General features: G+C 36.4%; 1 protein-coding gene across 8 annotated transcripts in view; it reads right to left on the bottom strand.

Moving 5' to 3' along the window:
* Positions 1-1,781: 1,781 nt before the first annotated feature.
* Positions 1,782-15,000, bottom strand: part of LOC144962846 (uncharacterized) — a 51,476-nt gene continuing 38,257 nt past the window's right edge. For 4 of the 8 annotated variants that reach the window (XM_078896172.1, XM_078896171.1, XM_078896174.1 and 1 more), the window contains 4 exons: positions 11,005-11,244; positions 8,787-9,032; positions 5,380-5,447; positions 1,782-3,117 (listed from right to left, as the gene is read on the bottom strand). In XM_078896172.1, coding sequence (XP_078752298.1) covers positions 1,786-3,117; positions 5,380-5,447; positions 8,787-8,916 — 1,530 coding nt within the window. In that variant the 5' untranslated portion in view covers positions 8,917-9,032; positions 11,005-11,244 and the 3' untranslated portion in view covers positions 1,782-1,785. Of the gene's footprint in view, positions 3,118-5,379; positions 5,448-8,786; positions 9,033-11,004; positions 11,245-11,424; positions 11,475-11,531; positions 11,590-15,000 lie in introns of those variants that run through there. The other 4 variants (XM_078896177.1, XM_078896178.1, XM_078896176.1 and 1 more) reach the window with 3 other exon arrangements.

Genomic DNA, 15,000 nt, shown 5'->3' with positions numbered 1-15,000 from the left:
CACTGACCAACACCAACACATAACTTTTAGAACGAGACACGAGGCCTGTTAAGCGATATTACAATCTTTTCTGAAAGAGACAATGCGGTTAACGGCCAGGTACTCATTTTACACATGAGTACAGTGATAAAAATTGAGTAAAGAGCTGTTTCCAAAGACTCTACTGTTAGCCGAGCGAGGCTCGAACCCAGGTCCTTCCGATCTAAAAGCGAGTGTCACACCACAAGACCACATAGCCGCCCAAGGCACTTTGACAACCAACATGCTAAATTTACTAAATGACATTTGCTCTCTTTTCACACATTATATTTTGAATGGCAAGATTTAAGACCCGTTATAAAAACACGTCAATAGTATTCAGATAATTGCAACATATTATTTAGGTTTCCAGTTGGGGGACTTTTTTAAAACTCTGTAATTATGGGGGGGGGGGGGGGGTTCCTTTTTCTAAAAAAAAAAATATTTCAGCGTGAGGCTTAAAAGTAGAGGAAATCATTGCATTATTTTCATTGTTCTAAGTGAAAGATATATCCCCTTATCGATAAGTTTTAATCGTGTTATCGCAGAACTATAATATATCTTTCAAATTATGGTCTCTCCAATTATTTATCTGGCAATTACTTTAGACAGAAACGTTTTCACCAATAAATAGTGATTCGACTCGCCGGGTTTTTATTGAAGCCCCACTGTTACTCTTATCTCTGTGAAAATAGTATGACCAGAATAATATAAAACCGAATTCTTCGTGTAAAGGCTTGAATATGAAATTAATAAAATTCGATTCTAAATCTAGAGAAATATTCGGTTCGATAGGCCATCTTATTAAAGGGGCAGCAGCCATTCGTAAATTCATTTCAAGTTTAAAAACAAACAAACCGTGGTAGTCCATTTTCAATGGGACAAATTGGTGTAAACTGTGTAATATCAAATATATTTTGTCATCGTTATCGATTTTGTTTTGTATCAGGATTATCTAAGATTTGTATACCACTATTTATATTTCGATTTGGAGAGGAAAAAAATTGAGGTTTAGAGGTACGGGTATATAAATGATCAATGTCATCAAAGTGCATAAGAAACCGAACCACTTTTGTTACAGCCTAATCCCTGCTTGAGACTGGCCGGCCCAAATGATATAGATTTATGGACAAAGTACTGGCCGGCAGAAATGATATAGATTCATGGACAAAATCCCTAATTACGTAAATTGTGATTTAGATATTCTATGATAATAATCGTATTATAGAACTTAAATAAGAAAGGGGACCCGAACTTTGACTTGCTGCTACCTATCATTGACAATATCTAGCAAAAAATTATACAGAAACGTTACATCATCTAATCAATTATATATATATATATATATATATATATATATATATATATATATTATATATATATATATATATATATATATATATATATATATATATATATATATATATGTATATATAGTACATTGTAAAAATGATTAAATAAGTTTTTCATGATGCCTGACAAAATATCTGCTTTTCTCCGTAGTTTTCTAAATTTTATTATTTCTTCAATTTATTGACTTTGTTGATTGTCTGTATCAAGTTTCAAAACAGTGCCGTGTCAAACATCAGGCCCCTTATTTCTCATCCAACAGTCACTCACATAAAATACACATACACACACATACATACATACACACACACACACATATATATATATATATATATATATATATATATATATATATATATATATATATATATATATATATATATATCATATAGACTATGATCTTAAATGGTTAATCTTTTATTCTGGTGTTTCTGGAAATATGTCTTTGGGGTTGGCTTCATATTCGAATAGTTCAAAATCCCTCCACAATATATCTTTAATTTTTAATCGATCTTGTAATGGTACTTGGTGGTATAATTCGATCATCATTTGTCTCTTTTGTTTCGATTTCTTCTCTTTGTCAGTAAATTTTTTGTACGCTTTTACTGCAGTATCTGTAAATTGTTTTACTGGAACATTCTGACATTCCTCTTCATCAAATGGGAAGACATTATCAATAGATATAAATCCACGCATTTGGAAGGACCACCATAGTTGTCGAAGATACAAGCAAGGGTGATAGCATTTTACTCGTTTCTTACTGTTTCTCATCACCGCCTCGCTTTTTGCAATAATTTCTTTTTCTGTGTCACGGATATCAATGTCTATTTTTACATGAACGCTATCAAACATGAAAGACATGTCTGGCTTTAGCGTTTCAAGGTGAATGATGTAGTCATAAGACTCCTGACATATTGAACACAGCTCGTGAATGGGCATGAAGTGCATATTTTTGTTTAGACCTGTTGCTTGAGCATTGATTACGTACTTTACAAATTCTGGAAACGAAACGTCATGTCCGCATTTTTTGCTCTCCTCCGTAGCACCAGGTCTATATTTTGAAATGATACTCCTACCATATCTCTTCCAAAAATCTGGAGTTGTTACAATTTTGCATAAATATCCCGAAACCAGACGAGAATACGGTTCTCTAACTAAAAAGAACGTTTTACGCCTTGAGCGTGCATATCTAGTAATGCCCTGCTGTTTCAAAAGTGGTGCGTGCGTCTTTCTCACGTATTTCAAAAAAGTTGTTGCTATCTTTGGAATTTGACACCACCGCAGGCGAGAGTTGGCAAAATCTGACCGGAAACTTCTGATGTAATGTGTCGGTCTAATCGTCTTGAATTCCTTTTTGCTACATATCCTATCATATCGCAGACGCCGAGCTGTAAAACGTTCCTCAATTTCTGTATAATTCATAGATTTTCCTTTATTTAGCGATCCAAATGGCATCGTAGACTGTGTAGAGGTTGTTTCAACAGTTGTGACTGTACTTGTCTCAAAGTCGTCATCGTCATTTGATTGAATCGTTGTTTCTTCTGTATCATCGTCAGCAATGTAGAACATTTTGTGGCGTGAGGAAAGCCCGTTACTTTCTTCTGATCTTACTTTTGACTGTGTATTTAAATGTTCACCTAATTGTTTTTCTTTAGACTTTGTTTGAGGAACAGATGTACTTTCTTGTGCACTAAAATCATCAGCAAAGGTACGTTTTCTATCTTGATTATCAAATCTGAAATTGACAACCTGAAAATAAAAGAAGGGAAAAATAAGTGAAAATTCACCAAAAGCGGGAAAGCAAGTTTCCTTGGTAATCAGAGGTGATTAAAGATATACGACAGGGGGTTTGGATAGACTAAGATTTAGGCTCAAAGTTCAGGTTTAGTCTGGGACCAGAGTTTAGCAAGTCTTTATAAGAAAAAGATTTCGTAGTAATTTACTCTAGTCATTGACCAAATCCTTAGTCCCCCTACATAAGAATTGGCCTAGGTTCCATTGTGTGGCCGTACTCAATCACAGCTGTAGTAGGAACCTCTCCACATAGGAAGTCTCGAGCCAGCCTTTAAATCCGCCACTGCAATTTTGAGCACAGCCTCGAAACTCGAAACCTTCCGCCAATCTCGTCACAGGGCAGTGCAGGATTATGTGGTCTGCTGTCTCTGGCGTCCCTGACAATGGGGGCAGTCAGCTGACTCCCTCAGACCCCATCGATGCATGTTCGCAGCAATCAAAGCAGTCACACCGTGAATGTGTGTGCTCCTTACACACATTATTGATTATATTATGCGTTTAGCCAAAATATTCACAACATTCGCCAGCCGGATACAACGTACCAGCACACAAAACTATAGATAGTTCGAAGATGACGTCACTCAGGCCTTTGTTATTGTTTTTGCCATCCGCGTTTGTGAGTTGTTCTCACTAAACTGTGTTAACCAGACTATAAAAGTTCATGGTTACACAGAGTTTGTGTGTTGGTCCGTTATACTTCCGGATGGCAATGTTGTGAACTCCGTGGCCAAGCGCATTCTATCTATATGTAACCTTGAACGTTATAGTCTGATTGATAGAGTTTAGTGAGAACTACTCACAGAAATGGCTGGTTAAAAACAATAACAAAGAGCTGATTGGCGTCAATTTCGTTCCTTCTATACACACTTGTCACACGCTTACAAAACATCTTTTTAATTTTGTCCAAAGAACTTTTCTTTATTTTTTTGAAAGATTAAAATGTCTCCCACATGATCGAAAACGCTCAAATCTGAGACTTCTTTCACAAATCTGTTAATTTATCGGTAAATAGCCTATTATAAAAATTTGCGGCAAAAAAATGGGAAAAAAAATCATTTTGTCAGTGTTCGATTTTAATCTCACTTAGCATCACATCACACCATTTTATATAAAATAACAGTAACAATGAAACTGTAAGGGTTTAATTGAAGCCCAAGACCCAACACTGCTCTCTTGATGAAAACATTAGGCTCTGAAAATGTTAACATGGCCAATATTGTGATTAACAAAGTAATAATATAGTCTCGCTGTTAAAAGACATGCTAACAATGTGGCATACAATATTTCTGTATGCTGTAAAAACACATTTACAACAACAGCAAAAAAAAAATATTGGTTAGGAAATCCTTATCTCAACTATCTATCGTTTAAAGTGAAACCTAAACTTTCCAAAATGTCTCAAACTTGATGCAGTGGAACCGCAGTATAACAAGTATGGTGGGACCAGCCTAAAATCCCTGTTATAATCAAGTTCTGTTATAGCCGAATTTCAAGGAAAACTCAAGTGGCCAAAATCTTTATTAATCTCTCTCTCTCTCTCTCTCTCTCTCTCTCTCTCTCTCTCTCTCTCTCTCTCTCTCTCTCTCTCTCTCTCTCACTCTCCCACTCTCTTTCTTTCAAGCTGATCGTTGTGTGGATGTGTGTGTGTGTGTGTGTATGTGTGTGTGTGAAAATTGTCTGCCTGCAACAAGAACAATGTTAATGAAAATGATGTAGTCTACACACATACACACACACACACATACACACACACACACATACACACACAATATTCACGAACTAGGCCTAGCCTAGTTCTCCGTTGTCTTTAGCTGTAGGCATACCTGGGCACAATGTGGGATAATTCATTGTATTTGGAGATATTAAGTCGGCTTTGGCACCCCTGATATAATATCCGATTAGGCTCTTTAATAAAAGTCCATGCTATAGCCGACAAATTTTACTGAAGGCAAAGAGGGAGAAAAAAAAAAACAACAACGGAGATCTTAAAAACCCTTGTTATAATCGGGTGTCTGTTATATCCGGACCCGTTATACTGTAGATCCACTGTAATTTAAAGAGGTCCTTATCCTCTTCTAAAATGACTCAGGCTTGAGTTGGGGTTATCTGGATATGTAAATATTCAAGGTTTTCTGACCAAATCTTAGAAAAATGTATTTTATTTTTCAGCATGCGACATAGTTGAGATAGCCCCCGGATCATTTCTTTTATACAAACCTCTTTTTGATTTTCCTTTAGTTGATTTACTCCATGTTTAAAAGTTGGCTGTACACCTCCAAAGAACCCTTTGGAGAGATAGAATGTAAACATTAATCAGTTAATGGATATCATCATCATCATCATCATCATCATCATCATCATCATCATCATCATCATCATCATCATCATCATCATCATCATCACTATCATTCTCACCATCATTCATTGTTGTCTTAATAATTATCAATATCGTCACAATACAATTTGCGGCAAAAGAAAAAAAAGAGAGAATTTTTCCTTTGACTGTAAATGCCAATAGTGTCTAAACTTTTTAACGGATTGCAAAACTGTTTGGCATATCTTGTTATGAGGAGGAAATATGTAAAAACAAGTTTGCCACTGAGGAGGATATTTGGCTCTCGCTTTCGGATCGGAAGGTCCTGGGTTCGAGCCACAAATAATCAAGAACTGTTCTCAGATTCATATACAGTGACGATACCGGCACTTACATAGATTTATTAACAAAGGCTAAAGTTATCCCCCTTGAAACCAAGCGAATGCAAATTATGTCAACAGAAATATTCAAATTTTTTCACAAATTATCCCCAAAATGTCTCGAAAATTTAGCAACTTTTAAAGAAAGAAAATATGATTCTAGGCACACCAATACTGTTAATGTCCCAAACATCAAAAATACCCATTTCGGTAAACAGTCCTTTCGTTATACCGCTGCAGTTTCGATATTTGGCACTCGCTTTCGGATCGGAAGGTCCTGGGTTCGAGCCCGGCTAGGCGCATATTTGAGTCATTGGAAAGGCTCATTCTCCAACTGCCATAAAGATTTTTAAAAATCTATTTGATATGTTTGAGCAGGAGAGCCAAATCCTTACTAATTGGTTCCATATAAATTGCATTAAGGCCAATCCAGACAAGTTTCAAGCAAAAGAACGCAAAATAAGTCCCTACTATTTAATATTGATTCAGTAACAATACCATGTGAAGGCACGGTAAAGTTGCTTGGAATTGATATTGACTACATTTGACTTTTAAATCAAGGAAATATGCAGGAAGGCCTCTCATAACTAAACGTGTTAAAAAGAATAGGAAGACACCTCTCCAAAATAAATAAACAAACCATTGTCCTTACATTTATTTTATCAAATTTCAACTTTTGTCCACTTATTTGATACTTCTGCTCAAGAGCAAATACTAAGAAAATGGAAAATAATCAAAACCTGTTCTCAGATTCATATACAGTGACGATACTGGCACTTACATAGATTTATTAACAAAGGCTAAAGTTATCCCCCTTGAAACCAAGCGAATGCAAATTAAATCAACAGAAATATTTCAAAAATTTTCACAAATTATCCCCAAATTGTCTCGAAAATTTAGCAACTTTTAAAGAAAGAAAATATGATTTTAGGCACATCAATACTGTTAATGTCCCAAACATCAAAAATACCCATTTCGGTAAACGGCCCTTTCGTTATGCCGCTGCATTTTCGTGGAATAATCTGCCACAGCACGGAGACATATTTGAAAAGGTTTGAGAGACTCTTATGACAAAAGTGTCAGCTTCTCAACATGGTTCAGATCTGTTTTCTGTTCCCTTAAGTATAGTTGATATTTATATTTAATAAAAAGCCTTAAATAAAGGGTTCACTGGTTTTAACTCAGATTTTATCAAGAAGACATTATACACCATTATTTTTTAATTCAAATCATTACTTTTATTTATTTTGTTGTCATTGTTAATAGTTGTTGTTATGTATAAGCGATTATATGCATACTATGTGTTTTCACCGACAATACTGATGCGAATATCAGGTATCGATGCTTTTGATATCTCACGTTAATCGCGGCATATAATAGAGTATTGACAATATAAAATAGTGTATATATATATATATATATACCTCTCGTAGTCCCAGGTTCAATGCCCATTGGTGCCCACTTCCTATAATCTCAGGTTCATTCTCCTCGGTACCAAGATCCCATAATCCGGCTTCAATTCCCACTGGTATCTATCTCCCATAGTCCCAGGTTCATTTTCCAGCGATATCCTCTTCCTATAGTCCCATGTACACTCCCCACTGGTGTACATCTCCCTGAATCCCAGGTTCATTCCCCACTGCCGTCTACTTCCCATAACTTTGTCAAATATTGTCGGGTTTTGTCGGGTTTCGTAAACAATTAATCCCCCCCCCCCCCACTGGTATTGCCTTTTATTACAAAACCCACTGAAACCCATAGTCTCAGGTTCACTCCCCACTGGTGTACACCTCTCTGAGTCCCAGGTTCACTAACCACTGCTGCCTACTTCACATAACATTGTCGGGTTTCGTCGGGTTTCGTAAAAAAGAACCCCCCCCCCCCCACAATACAATAAGAAACAATAAAATGACATCACATTTTCCATGTATTCGGTTCTAAACTCCTTTGCAACAATTTGGTTTTCATAATAGAATGAACATCTCATAACATGAGACAAGTAAGATGAAGAGATGTCAACTGATGATCTGATTTAAAGTGATTCTTTATTTTGGAGACATCTTTGCTCTTATCATCAAACTATTTTATGAGACCGGTGATTGACAATAACACTGCCAATCGGGGAAAATTAGTTTAGACCTGTAAGCGAGGAATATGTGATGCTAGGACTATTGTTCCCTATTCTTTAAAAGTCGGAAGTTTTTAATTTAACACCCTCTCCTTACCACTTAGAGCAAAATTGTCACATTTGTTACGACACAATATTGTTAAAAATTCAGATTTATTTTGTACATCACAAACTTTGAAGAATGATCTTTGTTTGATAACAACATACAGTTTTGTAGAGAGCTTTTTTAAATTTAAAGAATCAGTTTTTCTACTGGGTAAGCTTATCATTTTGGGAAAATACTGAACATGATCGGTAATGAGAGAGTTAACCTCGAGCATTCTGGCTGTGTGCCAAGATAAAGAAAATGAATAAAACCCGCCAAAGAGATGAATACATGTAAAGATTAATTGCTTGGCACCCTTTTGATAGGACACTTATCCACGGTATTTTACTTTACGAAGGATCTAACAGCAGCTATTCAATCACCGCTGACTGGAAAGAGAAAAATGTGTACCAAACGCATAAAGTCACACCGTCGAGGGGTAAAATAATAATGAAATATCATTATTGTCCATAAAATATAGCAATATATAATTTTAGTTACACATGTAAAACATTACATGATATCAAGCTTGAATCCTCATTTTTATTTTTGATCGGGTTGTAAGTCCAAGAAAGCACCGTTACACCTCACCGACACACGGATAAATATTAGGATTTAGTGTTGAAAACATATTAATATGACAATAATTTTATAAAACTAGAAAAAAGCCCGCAATTTCGCGGGGAAAGAACTATTTTTATTCGATACTGTACTCACCATCCTTTAATGAGGGCAGATTGGTAAACAACGTTGTCTGTGTAATTTGGTATATCTTCGGTTGATTTTTCTGTGTGGCCCAACATGAAGTGTAAGCCACTATAGCCTCTGACCCGTGACACAGCAACATACAGTTGTCCGTGTGTGAATACCGGTTGTGGTAAGAAAATCCCCATCTTGCTTAATGTCTGCCCCTGAGACTTGTTAATTGTCATTGCATATGACAATTTTACCGGAAACTGTCTTCTATTTAGAATAAATGGTAAGCCTGAATCAGTTGTTGTCGTCAGATTGATTCTAGGGATTAACACTATGTCGCCAGCTCTACTACCGGTAATTATCTTGGCTTCTAATACTTTTGAACCTAATTTAATTATTAACAAACGGGTGCTATTTAGGAGGCCTGATTTAGGATTTATATTTCTAAGCAGCATGACTGACGTGTTGGCTTTCAAATGTATTGCATGTGGAGGAAGTCCGGGAGGTGTAAGTTCGTTCAAGAGTTCAATCGGGTATAAGTTGATGTCAGAGTCACTTTGAATGGAATCAGCACTGCGGTAAATTTGTTCAGTTGATGAGGTCAACCTGGACAGAACGGGTGCATTTATTTTGTCAACATTTTCATTGGTTGTCGTCAAAATTGCTCTCTCTGATAGATAACGTTCATCCGCAAAGTTCAGATTCAAATCATTGTATACAGCATTTGTCAAGCATTCTGGGTCATTTTCAGGAAGGCATAGCGCTGTAGGTAATTTAACAGAATACTTTCCTATTTCGCTGGAAACCGGCTCTGTACCATTTCCGATGCGGAGAAGCCAATTTGCAAAACAGTTATTGTCATCAGTAACCCTCATGTTCTTGTTCATGTGAAAAATGGTGACAACATTCCAAATAATTGACTTGTTAAGTGTGACACTTAATATATCGGCTTCACTTCCTTTGTTAACAACAGGTAGAATTTGCCGAAAATCCCATCCAAGTACACCCACTTTGCCCCCAAAAGGTTTTGAACTTCCTGTTATGTCACAAAATGTCCTGCTCACACATTCAAACACACACCTGTCCATCATAGGTGATTCATCCCAAATTATGAGAGAACTACTCTTCAGTAACTTAGCTTTGTCTGATTGGCGACTGATGCTACAGGTGCTGTTATCCGTTATTGGAATTGGAATTTTGAACGTTGAATGTGCTGTTCTACCACCGTGCTGACAAAAGATCAAAGGTGAAAATACAAATTTAAAGAATACTGGGGATGTAGGAGCTTTCGGAATGTCTCCCCTTTAGTTAACTAATGGAAAAACAAACACCCTAGCACCTTTAATAACACTTATGACTAACCTCTCGAGCTAACCCTAATAGAAAAAAAAAACAGCTCTCGGACTGCTTTGCACTACCTTTCAATACTTAACAAATCACAATGGCGGCCGAAAATCAAAACAATGGTCAAATTAGGAAATTTTAAACTTTCACAAATCTATCAAGGTTTGTTCTAGAGTTTTTAAAATACTGCTATATGACAAACTGAATAAATAAATGCCTGATAAAATATCAACGGTGAAAATACAAATTTAAAGAATACTGGGGATGTAGGAGCTTTCGGAATGTCTCCCCTTTACTTAACTTATGGAAAAACAAACACCCTAGCACCATTAATAACACTTATGACTAACCTCTCGAGCTAACCCTAATAGTAAAAAAAGAATCAAAATGGCGACTGAAATACCTTCATGTGATCAAGTGAATAATATCACTATGAATGCCACGATTTGCTGAAAAATGCCAACACACACACACACATGTATACACCACACACAACACACACACAAACATACACACACACACACACACACACACACACACACACAAACATATCATAACAAAAATGATCACCGCTAAATCAACCACACAACGGAAGTAATAATAATACTTGATGTCATAAATAGATGACGCAAATTGACAACTTTTTACAGTGTCAAAATTAGTTGATTTTGGGAGCCAAGTGTCGTCGGTACATATTTTATTTGACTCAACTAACTTTCAAACTGACTTTAAATTATAAAATGAAATCAAGTTATCTGTTTATCTATCTGTAAAAAATACATTTCTAATTTTCAAATCTTTCAGTAGAGTTGTGCGCCGTATCAATTTTTTTATTGACTCAAATAAGCACAATGTTCTCCACAATGCTATATTTTTTAAAGAAAGGATTACTTACCTATTTTGTAAACCGCAAATAGAAATATTAACACAAGTCCTGTCAGTACTCCAAACGTTCGTTTATAATTCTGGCTGGCAAACATCATGAATAATTTATTCCAACGGTGAACCCACGGTCTTGATTGGAGTTGTCCTGAACAATGTTTAGTCGATGATCGGGCAATGTAATCTGTTACATAGATCGACTCTCGTCCGTCCCTCTCACACGATGGGGCAATTACTTTTAGTCACATCAGTCCTGCAATAAATGAAGTGAGAGAATATATTTATACATAATTAACCAGTTAACTGCCGTACTATGAAAAAAATAAATAATATGAAATTGAATGTAAGCTTCAATTTTATTTTAGAACAGATTATTAAATGTACGATTCGGGTTTCCCCGTTATCAACAAAAACAGGATGAATGCAACACTACAGATGAATGAGATGTTGTAGTGGTGTTGTTACGATGAATAAACAAAACGTTGGTTGGCAGGAAATAGTATGCTCCTCTGTAAGGAAGCACAAATTAAAATAGAATACTAGATATTTCTAAAAGGTGTGCAATTAATTAAGTGAAAAGAGGGGAGGCGGAGAGGAACAGTGTAATGCAATTTAGAAAGTGAAATATAGAATGTGTAGACTGTTGTTGGAAAGTATCTATTTGGTTACAGCCATATTGGAAACTTTACTCACTGTGCTATATTTTACAACTTTTAACAACTACTGTGTACATAGATCTATTTATAATACTATTTTTATGAACAGACTCAGAAGGGGTAGACGAAAACAACGCCCTATTACCACCGTCATAGGTCACCGGCCAACCCCACGCCCGCTCCCCCCACGACCTCGATCCACCCTTCAATTTATCAACACTCGTCCCCCATCCAATCTAATCACTCCTCACCATTCCTTGTCAAATGTCAACACTGTCCGTGACAGTCAGTATGAAATTAACGACCACCATGACAACAACTCGCAGCAACAGCACCGTCTTGAGCAACAACAACAACAACAACAACAACAACAACAACAACAACAACAACAACCTGCACGTAATGATAATACGAGTATAAAAATAGGATTACTAAATGTTAGATCGTGCCGTAATAAAACTCAAGATATAATCGACATGATTGAAGATCATAAAATTACTATTTTTGTCATCTTGGAAACATGGCTTAATCATTCATATGATGATCCAGTTATGAAAGCAATTACACCCGAAGGCTTTTGTATTAAATCATTTCCACGCATTGGGAGGAAAGGAGGTGGAATTGCAATTATTTACAACTTGTCACTTTTTGATAAAATATCATTCCACCATGATGATTTTAAAAGTTTCGAGTACGCTGGATTTACCATTCATGAAAATAATTTTAAAAAGTCGTTTCACTGTGTCTACCGCCCACCACCAAGCCAACAAAACAAAATATCAACAATTGATTTTTTATCAGAGTTCGGAGAATTTATGTCTATGCAATCCATAAACAAAAAGCATAATATTTTTATGGGTGATTTTAACATTGATTATTTCGGAAACAAAAATGAATCGAAAGTATTTCGGGAGCTTATTGACACAAACAACTATATTCAACTTGTAAGCGGTCCTACAAACAACCATGGCCACACAATAGATCATGTCATTACAGACATTGAACATTCTCTCTCCTCACCTGTCTCAAATATTGATAAATTAATCTCTGACCATCATTTGATTATGTTTTGCGTTTTATTTCCAATGAAACACGAAGTAAAAAAGATGATAACATCTCGTAATATGAAGAATTTAAACATGAACATTTTTAAACAAGACCTTGACCATAACGTTAAACATAAACATGATGCGAATGGTCTCCATGAGTCAATTGTTGGTACGGTGGACAAGCATGCTCCCTTAACAACTAGAGCAGTAAGAATGAGACGTCAAGCACCCTGGTATAATCGCGAAATAAAATTGAATGGATTAGCCAGGAGGCGGGCAGAAAGAAAATGCCCCAAGTCCAGAGATGCGGTCGATAAGAAGCGGTACATCGCGACTAGAAATAATGCGAAAGCCGTCAATTTCAGGGCCAAAAAGAAATTCTATGAAGACAGCCTGAAAAACGTGGGACGTTCGAGACAATTCTTTGCCTTGACCAAGGAACTGCTGGGACAACAGACGCAATCAGCTCTCCCATCTTTAATTGATCGTGCAGATCTACCAACTCGCTTTGGTCATATATTTAAAGAAAAAAACGGATACCATCAGGAAAGAACTCTCATCTGAATCGGTCCATACAACATTTGACAAGTTTCATGGTGATTCATTAACACATTTTTCAAAGATTACTGAAGCTGACTTACGTGATTGTATTATGTCGTCTCCAACTAAAAGTTGTGATTTATACCCCGTAAATACTGCCATTCTAAAAAAGTGCATTGATGTAATTTTAACACCATTTACATGTATTGTTAATAATTCGTTGCAGTCAGGTGCTGTACCAGACATTTACAAAGTTGCACATGTCAAACCCCTTTTGAAAAAACCTGATCTAGATAAAGAGAACTTAAAAAAACTATCGCCCTGTCTCTAATCTTCCTTTTCTCTCTAAGATCTTAGAAAGGCTTGTTTTGAAACAATTACTGTCTCATCTTAAAAATAATTGTCTTGAAGAAAAATTTCAGTCTGCTTATAGGCAACATCATTCGACGGAAACCGCACTTGTTAGGGTTGTTAATGATCTCCTCTCTGTTATAGATAATGGTTCATGTTCTTTGCTGATTTTGCTTGACCTATCGTCTGCTTTTGATACTATTGATCACAATCTTCTTCTCAAACGTCTTGAAATTACTTATGGCGTGTCTGGTGCAGCGCTTGATTGGTTTAGGTCATATTTGTTTAATCGTAAACAGATTATTACAGTGGATGAATATAGATCTGAGGAAATCTTTCTTGATTGTGGGGTTCCCCAATGTTCAGTACTTGGACCCGTTCTTTTTGTTCTGTACGTTGGTCCACTGTCTAAAATCATCAGAAGTTTCGGTCTGTCTTACCATCAATACGCTGATGATACGCAATTGTACTGCGTCTCCAATACGAGAAATTTACAAGAAATATCAGCCGATAGTAAAAATTGTATCCAAAGTGTTAAGAAATGGATGAATGAGAACAGACTGAAACTGAATGATGATAAGACTGTATGCTGTATATGGGGAACAGGAAGTGTAAAAGTGAAACAGATTTGAAGTTGGGGGATGCCTCCATTCAAATTGTTGACAAAGTGAAAAACCTTGGCACATTCTTAGACTCTGGACTGTCGATGGAGCATCAGGTTAATAATTTGGTTAGATCTCTCTTTTTCCAACTAAAAAAGATTGCTTCCATTAGAATGTGACCAAGCACCTGGTTGTGTCCCTCGTACTATCGAAATTGGATTATTGTAATGCTCTGTTGTTTGGCGTTTCGCAATATAATCTGAGACTTCTTCAGATTGTCCAAAACAGCGCTGCCAGACTAGTATTCATGAAGCGTAGATGCGACTCTGCCGGACCTCTGCTTCATGACCTGCATTGGCTGCCTGTTGAGAAAAGGATTAAATTCAATGCTTGTGTTTTAGTGTATCGTTGTCTTGAAGGTACTGCCCCTTCCTACCTTTCGGAACTAATTGAAACATATTCAAAACCCCGCCCCTTACGTTCGGCCAGTGATTCCACAAAACTAAATGTCCCTCGAATTCGGAAAAATGCTGGAATGAGATCCTTTTCTCATTTCGGACCCTCTGTTTGGAACGCCTTACCGCAGAGCATTCGTGAAAAAGAATCCAAATACAATGGAATTGGAAATACACACAAAAATTAAAGGATGTCGGTATACGTATAATCATTAGTGGCAGTAGCAGCAGCAGAAGGAACAGTAGTACTTTTAGTAGTAGTAACAGTAGTAGTAGTAGTAGTAGTAGTAGTAGTAGTAGTAGTAGTAGTAGTAGTAGTAGTAGTAGTAGTAGTAGTGTGTAGTAGTAGTAGTAGT

The sequence above is a fragment of the Berghia stephanieae genome, chromosome 1 (assembly GCF_034508935.2).
Source record: "Berghia stephanieae isolate SIO BIC M18660-M18661 chromosome 1, UCSD_Bste_1.3, whole genome shotgun sequence".
NCBI classification, from domain to species: Eukaryota; Metazoa; Mollusca; class Gastropoda; order Nudibranchia; family Aeolidiidae; genus Berghia; species Berghia stephanieae.
This window is presented reverse-complemented; position numbering and strand designations above follow the sequence as displayed.